We start from the raw sequence: 13,044 nt of genomic DNA, 5'->3' as shown, positions 1-13,044 counted from the left end.
GAATATATACACGGAGGCTAGATCACTAGATGTGTTTGGGTTATAAAATTCTCCAAAGCTCAAGTTCATCAAGAGAAACTTTATAACCAATAAACCATTTAGAAGGAGTAGTCATCCAAAATTATCAAACTTGGTTGACAGATCAAAATTTAAATGTTACAACTGTGGTCTACTTGGTCAATTCTCTAATCAGTGCATAGAACCCATCGATAAAAGGAAAAGCTCCTCAACTGAAAATATTGATTATAAAAATAAATACTTTAAGCTCCTAAAGCAAAAGAAAAGAGCAATCAACACTACGGAGAAAGTCTGGGCAGCTGATCGAGATGATTTAGGTGATGATCTTCTTGTGAATATTGCCTTGATGGCTAAAGAGATGAATCAGAAGCCAAACCTATAAGCAGTTGACAGTTAAAAACCACTAACACTTCTGAACTTTCTAATATTGAATACTAGCAAATTATTGATGACATGTCAAATGAAATATAAAATCTTATAGTTTCTCTAAATCATTAACAAAAGAAATTGCTAAAATGAATGGCGCTAATGATTTATTGGTTGAGAGAAATGCTACACTAGACTCTGAATAACTTCAGCTTAAGAAAATCAAAAGGGATACTAATATATCAAGGAAAGAGATAGTGGTTGTGTTTTATAAAGAACAAATTCTTAAGAAGCCGTTGGAAAGGGAGCAAAAAATTATTGCAAAGTGAAAGGACACCATCAATGTCATTGACCGTATGCATAGTACTCAAATCTAAGAAAAAACGAGTAAGAAAGCCTGGAACAAAGATAGAGAAATCTTTGAAGAAGAAGCTGATGAATCAACGGATGATGATCATCCGTTGATGGATAATCCACCAACGAATGAGGGTTATCCGTTGAAGACTCGGAAATCAGTTAAAAAGCTTAATAAAAGATTTGGACAACTGGTTGACATTCGGTCTAAAGTTAGGAACAAATGACCGTTTCTATAACATCATCAAAATCTCTAGAAGCATAAAAATTTAAAATATTATATGTCGTCAAGTAATTTAGCATTGTCGTGAAAAGCTCACTTAGAGATATTAATACACTCACCAACCAAAAGAACATATGTAGTGCATCTGTTACTTGTCTATAACTTATGTAAAATATTTTTCACTTCACAAAATTTATTCACTCCAAGCTTTAGTATTGAATCTTGAGACATGATCAAGAAATGATCTTCTTCAAAAAATTCATTAGTGGAGCTTTATTTTTGTGTGATGAAAAAATACACTAGTAGTGTATTGCAAATCCTTTTACGGACTTCACTATATAGTATATTTTGCATTTAAAATAAACACAAATAATTGATCTTAAGGAGTCACACTGACAAATAAATTATTATCATGTTAGACATTACTTGCAACAAATTATATATCAAGTGTTATTATAGTAACAAAATTTTTTCATAATATTATACATTATCATTGTAGCAAGGGTTTTTCCAATATAGGAATAAACATTTGATAAAATCCTTATGTATATTCTTGAGAGATATACCACAAACTAATTATAGGGTAATAATTTTGAAAAAAGGTAGTAATTTGTCCGGCATAAAAGAAAATCTTAATTTAAAGTTAATATGCTTTCCTTTTGACAATTAAAAATAACTAGCACAAGAAATATATACTAATTGTATCCTAAATTTTAAAATCAGATTACAAACTAGTTTAACTATATATCTTAACATAATTTATCAATAAATTTCTCAAGCTAAGAATTTGCACAATATAAATATTTGATCTTTGAATTATTTAATCGAGGGACCATATTTTACTTGGATAGTTTAAGTTTGGTTAAAGAAACTATATTTAATGAATTATTTATAATATTTTGAGCTAGGTGGGCTGTTAGGTGGGCTTTTAGTTAACTATTTTGTCTACATGAAGTATAGGAGGCCCATTAGGATGCTAATAATAATAATCACTAGATATAAGAAGAAAGATAACCCTAATTAGTGTCTAGCAACCACAATCTTTCAACTTTATACAAAAATCGCAAGCTTCTGCCTCTTCATTTCGCTGCTGCATTTAATTGATTGCTTGAAAGGAGATTAATCTTCTGCTATACTGCTATACATTGACAGGTATTCATCATCTAATAATAGTATATCATTGAATTTATATATTTGATAATTTTGTGTGAGGTTCATGTTTTCTTATGAGACCCGTGAGCATCTGAGATCTAACATATCATTCAATTTATATCAGCTTGAATACTCTATTAAATTAAGTCATTTTAATCAGCAATATCTCTGATGTTAAGATTGATATACTCATCTATCCTAATTTGATGTGTTTCAGATCAGATTAATAATATTGTAAATGAATATAAAACGAACTTAATTGAAAAGATTATGGTAAGAGTTGATTGTACTCTAAAAAGGTCACCCGTCTTACTAATTTGATGTACTAGTTATCTTTCCAATCTAAAATGCTAAATATTTTAAATCTCATTTTTTTTAGTACAGTAAGGTTTGAACCAAGATTAATATATTCGCTCTAAGTAGAATTAAAGTTACTTTTTTATGGGTTGGGTTGATGCATGTTGTTGATATAAAATATTATCATAATAGACTTTTCTTTTAACATCTTAGATTTGGAAAAAGTGTGTATGTGAGCACTCTTTGGTTATGATCTCAAAACTTTGTTCCCTCTTATTCCTTGTATTCTCACAATTTATTTATTTCTTGTAATTTCATAATTTAGTATATAACACAAATTTACTGGAGAGATAGGCACACGTGATCCATCAAAGAAGAATGAATCTTACGGATATGACCTTCTTTCTAAAACAACTCCCTTCTATAATCTAATATCTAAAAAATTGTGAACATACTCATAGATTATTACTTCAACAAATTACGAGTTATGCTTTCAACCTAAGAGCAAGTCCAAAAATTTATCTAAATGAGCTCCTATTGACATAAAATGCTGCTCCAACAGTGTTATATATTGGGATTCCCTAAATTCCCAAGACATCCTCAATATAACTAGTTAGGTCATATTCTTTTCCGGAATCCCTAAGACATCCTCAATATTACTAGTTAGGTCATATTTTTTGTTAACCAGTAATCATTCCCTATTTCATTTTTTGGAATAAAATTCAATTTTACGGGGTCCATGTGGGAGACAACGGGGCAGTGGTTACAACTGTCGTGCAAAGAGCCTCCTGAACAAGGAGGCGGTGATGAACCATCCACTCCTGTGATTCATATTGATCAATCGATCTCCGTCTGCTCCCTCCGCGTGTCTACTAGCGCTCCTGGACAGAGCGAAGAAAGGGCGAAAAAGAGCGGCTGAAGCTATGTGTTGTTTTTGGCATATTGCTTACTACTAGGTTGGATCAGATGTCAACCAAGATGCTCGCCACACTTTGGCTAGATTCAAATTTGACCAGAGGTATGATATAAGGAAAGAGTTGCTTCGCAGCCCCTTTCTAGTGTGGAACATGGTTTTCAAGTGGCCTTAGATACGGAGGAGTACTTACGAGTGCGAACAACCGTCTTATATTTATAAATAGAATTATGAATAAAAATTTCCGTGAGCAGTAAGCGGCAGATCTCTACTTCTTTTCCTAATAAATAGTTTGATCCATTTTACCGAGAAAGTCTACGGTTCGAGTCCGTATAGCCCTAGAGCCCTAAAAAATGGAAATAAAAAATTGTATAAATTGCATAATTGGAATTTTCCCATTATAGTTTGTTGCTTGAAAATAGATCGAATTTCTTATTTCGAAGTGAAATGTCTCGAAAAAATAAAAATAGTGGTCGGGGAGTTTATAGTAGCCAAAGTCATTGGAATCTTTAGTTTATACATTGGAAAAAAGCTTTGTTATTAATAAACTAGAAAAGGGAAAACAAATAACTGGAAGAAAGGAAATCTATTAGTTATTTGTCAAAGTTTCATTTATTCAATGACCATAACTAGGCGGGGAAATATAGCTCCGAGAAAAAAAAAAAATCTTTAGGCAAATACTTAAAATGATTCCTTCCTAAGAAAGAAGAAGTTTTCTCCTCTCTTCTTATTCAAAATCTATGGTCATTTTAACTTTATGTTCGCACTTATTTGATCACAAAATTATGTTGGTTATCATAATATATGGTGTTAAACTCTAGCTAGCTTCTTTTCACATGTGATGTTATTAATTATATTAAACCCACTATCTACGTGTTAGCATGTGGTGTGAGCATAGTAGATATATATGATTCCATATAAATGAATTTGAGATGATTTTGACCAACTATTTTCTTCATCTCATCTAAATATTTATATATGGATGGGACTTGGAAATTAAGAACATAAGTAAAATAAGGGATGAAAGTAAGCAAAATGAGTATAGTGATGAGACAATATGATATTTAGTTCATAAACTACATATGGTGGATGCAAAATGAGTAAAGTGAAGAGTCCATTTGATATGTATTGCATAAACTAAATATGATGGATGTAAGTGCGTGCAGTTATGGAGATTACTAGGTACCCAAAAATTGTTCCCAAGTACTTTTCCCAAATGCTAGTTTGCAGTGATTGATTAGTTCCACTTACCCACCTAATTACCTATATGCACATAAACCACCTAATTAAAATCAGTTCCATGTCATTTAATAAAATAACGGGGGACAAGATTTGAGATAAATAATATTATTTTGTTATATTATAAAGATTACTCTTTTTTGATAAGTTTTGTAATATAAAAATTTGAAATTGATATTTTTTAGGAAACAGTTGGGACGAGTACTATTTATTTATCCGGTATTTCTTAGACATATGCCTGATGTGCAGGGTTGTGTAGCATGGAGAAGAATAACCCCCAAAATACAGTGGTGCCCACAAAGATCAACTCCATCTTCATCGATTTTAGCGGTTACCAAATGAAGCAAGTTGGTGGAAACCGTCATAATAATCTACCAAGCAGGTTACCAATTAAACTTAAGTACTTGCTTCTTCTTTCAAATTTGAGTGCAATGTGCATCTGTGTTGACTTGGCACAAGCTCAGCTTGGTTCATGATCTTATAATTAAGTTAATGTAGCAATTAGAATGCACATATATGACGAGAAAAAATTGAAACCAAAACATGTGTGTAGGAATGACTCTGGGCAATTCGCAAAACCTGGAGAGGATGGGGCTGGTATAAAGCCAAATGAAAGGAAGAGATGATGTAGCTGGTTTTAGTTTGAGGTGAACTTTCTATTACCTATATGTCATATTACTAATATTGTGTTTCGTTAGGAAGAATGAAACAGAAGTATTCGAATGATTAAATAAATGAAAATAATAGATGTAAAAGGGAATTTGAAAAAAATTTAGTGAGTGCAAAATTGATATAGTGAGATTGAGGAAAAAATTTAGTATAGGAGGAAATTGAGCATAAATTTTTATAGTGTCTTCTCTAAATATATGGTTTAAGAAATGAAATGGAGGGATCAATAAAATTTATGAACTTACTTTAACATAGTTCAAATTTAATTGCATTTATTCTAAATGCATTCACCCCATCCAAACACAACATAAGATCTCAAATACGCTCAAATGAGGGAAACAATTATGGAGATGTTCGGTTACGTAGTTATATTTTTTAAATAGTGTCAAAAGTTTTAGTTTGAGAGGAACTTTCTATTGTTATCACATCATCTTATTCATCTTCTGCTTGTAGTATTAAGAGCTCGAGTATGCTTAAATTGATGGATGGAAATTATTGTTGTATTTGATTGGGGTGAATGAATTTGAAAGGATTGGAATGAAATTCGAACTATATGTAATGGACAATTGTTTATATTCGTTCCGTCCTCATTCTTGACATCTTATACTAGAGATCACACCTTCTCAATTTATATATGAAGGAATGCTTCATTACCTGCTATACAATTTTTTTTCAAATCTTACGATAGCAATTCTCACTAATTTTTTTCAAAACTTCCCTCTTAAATCTATTATTTGCATTTATATTTAGTCATTTCATTCCTTTCTCTCATATATATTAGGATCTCATATATATTAGGATATATTATACAGATGTCTGGTTCTGTATGTGTGGTACTCTAACAAAAATTAATATAAAATGTTTGATTTTCAAAATTTGGTGTCAGATGGCTTTACACTGGCATAGCGGCCATATTACACATTTATCAAAACAAACATTTTTTTAGGGTGATCTGAAAACTCATAGAAATTTGAATGAGCTCAGTGTTGAAGTTATTTGTTATGAAATATTTTTAGGGTATTCTCTCATTTTCATTGGCAAATGTTCTAATCTATCTTGCCTTCTATAGTTAGACATAAACTTGATCATATATATACATTGGATAGATTCCCTATTTAGTTAAACTAGATGATGTTAAACCACCAGCACTACTTTATTTGACATTCTCAAGTGACGCAGAGAATATGTTGCTGAGAAGACTCGAAAGCAATATGACGCACCTTCACGACAATCTCCGCCATCACAAGGTCCAGTAGTGAAGGAGAAAGTACTGCCTGAAGAGCCTTCGAATGATATGCCAACTCTTCAAAGCACCACAACATTTCAGATTGTCAATGTGGTTGAGGACTCAGACACAGAAGAAGCAGAAGGCACTGGTATATGCGTCAGGAAGAGGCGTAAACAAGCTTGACAAAAATGGTGATCTCTTTTACTCTTATGGACCTATATGATTGAATTCATTACTTGTGAATATATTTCGTGGAAAATAAACACAAAGTTCCATAAGTGCAAAACTCTCTTCATATTTTTGGAAATCAATCTTAAATATGTGCAGGAAAAATTCGAGCTTAATCTGTATATTTGTAAATTATAAAGATTTAAGATGCATGTCATTTAGATTATTCAGAAACTTTGAATTCTGCAATTATTTGTGTGAAGTTCTGCTGATGTATTCTTATTTGTGTTCTCTTTGTAGATCTTGATCAGCGAACTAGGGAACTGCGGGAAACAACTAACGTTAGTTATAATCAAGTTTTGGAAACTTGGTGATGTTGTTGATCACCAAGTGTTACTGTTCAAAACTAATGTTATTTGTTAATCCAGCTTTGGTAACCATGTTGAATGACGGTGCAAACGTTCTGAAATTTTGGCAATTACTTTTTCAATCAATAATCTGAAAGTTTTTTCATGGGTGAGATGTTTAATCAAAGAGTTTCTGCATTTTATTAATTAATACATGACTCTGACCAGCAAATGCCCTTAGCTACTTTATCTTAGATTACTTTTCTACTGCTATTATGAGAAAAATTAGAATTAGATTTCAGAATTTGGGCGCTTAGTTTCTGGTTGTAATTTTGTTCTTGTCATAAAATAACAGTGAGGCTAGGTGCTGATAAACAGTCCATCTAAAACTTTAAAATGTTAGAGGAAGTTCCAAATGGATCTTATGCAATTGGAAACCAGTAGGATTAGATTTTAGAATTCGAGGCCAGGGCATAGTTTCCGAGTTGTAATTTTGTTCTCGTTATAAAATAACAGCGAGGCTACGTGTTAGTCTATATAAAATCTTAAGATGCTAGAGAAATGTCGAAAATGGATCTTATGATACATTTCGACGCTCCCCCTAACTCGAAATTCCATTTTTTTTGAATGAAATAGTGGATCATGATACCCATCTTTCTTTTGGGCAATTTATTCCTTTATCATATTGTGAAAATATTGGAGGTAACGTAGAACTGAACTTGTGACCTCTGGCGAACCTGGGCTCTCTATTACCATATTAAATCACTCCTTCTATAATCTTAAGGTGTTAAAGCAAGGTCCAAATAGATCTTGTACTATGTTTCAACACTACATTAACTTGGATGGAATAAATGATAAGAGAATATAATGAAATTAGTACTTAATTTTGGGGGAGGTTGAAAAAAACGTTTATAACTTCATTTCTTTCATCATTCCATTCTATAATATTTAAATTAGAAATATAACCTACATGTTTCAAAGAATCTTCACTATCTTTCTAACAATTTTTATCATAGACGTTCTAGACTCATTCATGCTCACTCCTAGTTGTCTCGTATATTCTTAATTCTCCTTTAAATTTTCTTATAATTTTTCATTGCATTCTCCTCTTATTACATTCTATCCAAGTGAACGCAAACTGACTGGTAATGCCTGCAAACAATATAACTATACAATATGCATTGCTGACCAAAAAAGCCAGACCAAATGTGCTATTCTTTTGGCTGAGGAACAATCATGTTGTGTAGAAAAGGATTTGTTTGATTGGGGGGACATGTGTGGATTCACGTAAGAATGTGAAGGTAGAGCTTATCTGGTGTAAGAAAATACTGTAATTCGAATAGTTGTGCTAAGCTCATGCCATTTCATGTAAGAATATATAAAGATCTTGATAAATATAGCTTAGACGATCAAATTATGATTCGTTTATAACTAGATACATAAGGTTTTATATTACAAATTGTGTTAAAGGCTTTTTAAATCATATGTTTAAATTATTGTGTTTCTATCGAGGGAGTGCCATAGTTGATTTTTTTCTGTCGTATATGGCGATTTCGTTTTGTCGTTAATTAACAATTGCCTCATTTCAGATGACTTTGTTTCGGTGCCTGACATAAGCGTTTGTGCTTGATTCCTTCTTTCCTTCCTCCTTTTTTCTCTTCATCATCTTTATTTTCTTACTATTTGTATTGGTGTCCTAGAGACAATACTATTATGTTTTATTGTAAACAGTTCCAAGTTAACTTGGATTAAAACCAGTAGAATCAGATTTCAGAATTCGAGGGGCATAGTTCGAAGTTGTAAATTTGTTCTGGTTATAAAATAACACTGAGGCTCGCGTGTTGTGAACCAATCCATCTAAAATTTTAAGATATTAAAGGATCTTGTTATATATTTCGCCGCTCCAGGAACTCGATCGAGATCCCATTTTTTAGAATTAAGAGTGGATCACGACACTCATCTATTGGATAATTAATTCCTATTAATTCCTTCGTGTTCGTATCATATTGAGAGAATACTAGGGGTAACGCAGAGTTGATCTTGTAACTTGTGTCGAACCTTATAGCTCTAATACCATATTTTTGGTTTTTCACCCAAATATTCTTCCAAATCCGATGCACTACCATCACTTGAGATCATTCCACCATCTTCACTTCTTTTCTCTCTACCCTCATTCATTCTTTTATTTGATGCAATCCTTGATTTGTATTCATTGAACATCTTATGTATTGCTTCTTCTAATGATTTTCCCATCAAGCCCGAAACTTCAATTCCATACATGGCTTTTAACATATACAACACAAATTGTAACTTGTGCCTTGGATCAAGTACAACTGAAATAAACAAAAGATTATTCATTCCTCTTGGACCTCCCCAATATTTATTAAACTTATCCAACATTTCCTTTCCAATAGCACACATGTGAACATTATTACCACATGTCCATTCACTCAAGATAGAATGAATGGCATATATCTCATGCAAGAAAATACTAGAAGTAACATATTGTGTCCCTGAAATCTTCAAACTTAGAACATAAAATATTTTTAAAAATGATGCAAACTTTCTCATGGTACTCCAATCATCACTCGTAGGCCTTCCATCGATGTTATTCAACTTGAGATGTTTTTTGTATCTAGGATCCTGTGTATCATACCTATCAAATGCCCTTCCATATTTCTCCGCCACATCTAACATCTCATATGTTGAATTCCATCTAGTATCCACGTCAAGAACCAAAATCTTTTTACCTCAACTCTCTCATATTTTTCACATTCCATAAACACCATCTCTCTAGAGGGTGAATGTCTTATATATTTAACGGCATTTCTTACCCTATACCCATCTTTAACAACTAAATTTAAATGATCAACACACCGTAAATGTAAATTCTCTCCATCCAAAACACTAGAATCCCAATTACCAATTCTACCTTTTAATCTCTCCAATACAACATCATTAGAACTAGCATTATCAACCGTGATAGATAACACCCTCGTAATTACCCACTCCACCAAACACTCCTCAATAGCTAATGCAATTGGTTTACCTTTATGACTAGTAATCGGAAAAAAGTTTAGTATTCTTTTATTCAACTTCCAATCTTTGTCAATAAAATGTGCGGTTAAACACATATAATTAATTCTTTGATTAGAAGTCCATGTGTTCGTAGTTATCAAAAATGTTGTGTTTTTTTTTGAAGTAATCAGACATTTAAATCATTTCTCCTAAGAGCATACATTCCATAAGATCCACGTGCAACGGTCCATCTCGATGGGATTTGAAACATTAGTTGCACGGTAGCCTTAAATTCTCTAAACCCGTAACCCTCCCCAAACTTAAATGGTAATTCATCAATAACAATCATCTTAATATACTTCTCTCTACACAAATCCTTGTCAAAAGTAAAACTAGTCAATGTTGTGAGACCACTATCTCTATTATTTTGAAAAACTAATTCAGATTGATGACCTTGAACACTATATAAATTGCAAGTTTTCAAATGATTATGCAAACTACTAGTACCATTACTTGAAGAATTTGCACTTAACTCCTTACCACAATACTTGCACTTTGCTTTCATTTTGCTGTCCTCACTTGCAAATTTAATATAGTGATCCCATATTCGAGCTCTAGATTCCATTTGCTTTCGCTTTTTCGACTTTGAAGCTAAGGTTTCAGTTGGAGTTTTGAGTTCATCTTGATAATCTCCTTCATTTTCCATCCACAAATACAATAAAATAACTCATATAAGTCCCTGCTTGGAAGTCTAGTGTGCATGATAAGAGTATATTATATATATATTTTAGATGATTTTATTCTCATATTTAATTGTATTTTGCATTGATTTGGATATGTATTTAATAGATTTTAATTTTTTATTGTAGAGTGCAATGAATTCCTAAAGTTGGAAGGATTTGAAGAAATAAGCTTAATTGGACTTAAATTTGGATGGAAATTCGGATTTATTTGGCCACAATTCGGATTTATTGGGCCACACCTAATATTTCGCTGTGTGGGCCATATCTGGAGTTCTGTACATCAGATTTTGACGATCTTACAGCCCAAGCGAAGCTTAGAAAATTTTCTTTAATTCAGAGATGGTCCAATATAGAAAATTTTCTTTAATTCAGAGATGGTCCAATATCCAAAACCCAACTGGAACAGCCCAAAAAATGTGGAGAAAAGCATTTAAATAGTTTTATTCTAGAGATATCAATTAGTTTTTATGAGAGATACATATAGGGGGATAGAGAGAGAAGAGAGGAGGCTTTTATTTTTCTTCTTGTTCAAGATTTGAAGATTGAAGGTTTTTTCTCTATTCTCAATAATAGTTTAATTATGTGTTTTTATTACATCTTGTGTTTTGTTAGTTTAATCATGAGTGAGTAGATCTATAATCCAGGGTTAAGTTGAACCCTAACTATGATAGATGCATGATTCCCCCAACCCCAAATAGATTATTTAATTTGCTTATTGAGTTGTGCTAATTAACAATTACAAGTCGGGCATGATTATGTGTATTGTTTGAACCAATATCTAATTACCATCGGAAGTTGGATTTAGATGGTTGTGATTTATCCAATAAAGACATGAAATTCTCCATGACAATAGGTAGAACAGATTGTTAGGAAATCAAGATGTTGTGTTTAATGTCTCTAATTTGCATGATACCATGGAAATAGGCTTGATTGTATTTTTAGAGAAGCCATTAATACTCGGAAGAGGTTATTGGTATTTTATAGGGCGCATCTTTCCTCTTGAGTAATATATTTCATTAATTTGGGGTAGGGAATCGTAATTGCATTGATTCTTGCTTGTGGGGAAACTTAATTCTAGATGTTTTTAATTATCTGATAAAATCCTTATCCGCTTTAGTATAATTAGTTTAATTAATCTCTAAAATATTATTGTGTTCTTTACTTAGTTGAATTAATCAAGAAATAACTAGTGTTTAACACATTTGTCTATGTGGGATTGACTCCGACTTGCCCCGCTACATTGTTAGGAGGATTTGTTGGGATTTTTATTTGATAGGTATACAACAACGTGTATACAACTATACACAAGTATGTAACATAAATACACACAAATCTGAAATACACACAAGTCATAACACAAGTATGAAATCTCCCAATTGGCAGTGGCACGCAAAGAAACAATAGCCAAAAATCGATTCAAGAATAAAGACATAAAATTGAATCGATTCAAGAATATATACACGGAGGCTAGATCACTAGATGTGTTTGGGTTATAAAATTCTCCAAAGCTCAAGTTCATCAAGAGAAACTTTATAACCAATAAACCATTTAGAAGGAGTAGTCATCCAAAATTATCAAACTTGGTTGACAGATCAAAATTTAAATGTTACAACTGTGGTCTACTTGGTCAATTCTCTAATCAGTGCATAGAACCCATCGATAAAAGGAAAAGCTCCTCAACTGAAAATATTGATTATAAAAAGAAATACTTTAAGCTCCTAAAGCAAAAAAAAGAGCAATCAACACTACGGAGAAAGTCTGGGCAGCTGATCGAGATGATTTAGGTGATGATCTTCTTGTGAATATTGCCTTGATGGCTAAAGAGATGAATTAGAAGCCAAACCTATAAGCAGTTGACAGTTAAAAACCACTAACACTTCTGAACTTTCTAATATTGAATACTAGCAAATTATTGATGACATGTCAAATGAAATATAAAATCTTATAGTTTCTCTAAATCATTAACAAAAGAAATTGCTAAAATGAATGGCGCTAATGATTTATTGGTTGAGAGAAATGCTACACTAGACTCTGAATAACTTCAGCTTAAGAAAATCAAAAGGGATACTAATATATCAAGGAAAGAGATAGTGGTTGTGTTTTATAAAGAACAAATTCTTAAGAAGCCGTTGGAAAGGGAGCAAAAAATTATTGCAAAGTGAAAGGACACCATCAATGTCATTGACCGTATGCATAGTACTCAAATCTAAGAAAAAACGAGTAAGAAAGCTTGGAACAAAGATAGAGAAATCTTTGAAGAAGAAGCTGATGAATCAACCGATGATGATCATCCGTTGATGGATAATCCA

At 32.2% G+C, this 13,044-nt stretch overlaps 1 protein-coding gene across 1 annotated transcript; it reads right to left on the bottom strand.

The window, feature by feature from the left end:
* Window positions 1-9,041: 9,041 nt before the first annotated feature.
* LOC108204069 (zinc finger BED domain-containing protein RICESLEEPER 2-like) lies at window positions 9,042-10,698 on the bottom strand. The gene is made up of 3 exons (XM_017373358.1): window positions 10,214-10,698; window positions 9,816-10,031; window positions 9,042-9,690 (listed from the first exon to the last, which is right to left on the bottom strand). The coding sequence occupies exons 1-3, from the start codon at window positions 10,696-10,698 to the stop codon at window positions 9,042-9,044; spliced, it is 1,350 nt and encodes a 449-aa protein (XP_017228847.1).
* Window positions 10,699-13,044: the final 2,346 nt, after the last annotated feature.

Source organism: Daucus carota, chromosome 2 (genome assembly GCF_001625215.2).
Source record: "Daucus carota subsp. sativus chromosome 2, DH1 v3.0, whole genome shotgun sequence".
NCBI classification, from domain to species: domain Eukaryota; kingdom Viridiplantae; phylum Streptophyta; class Magnoliopsida; order Apiales; family Apiaceae; genus Daucus; species Daucus carota.
Note: the sequence above shows the minus strand (reverse complement) of the source record. Positions and strands in the feature narration are given on the sequence as shown.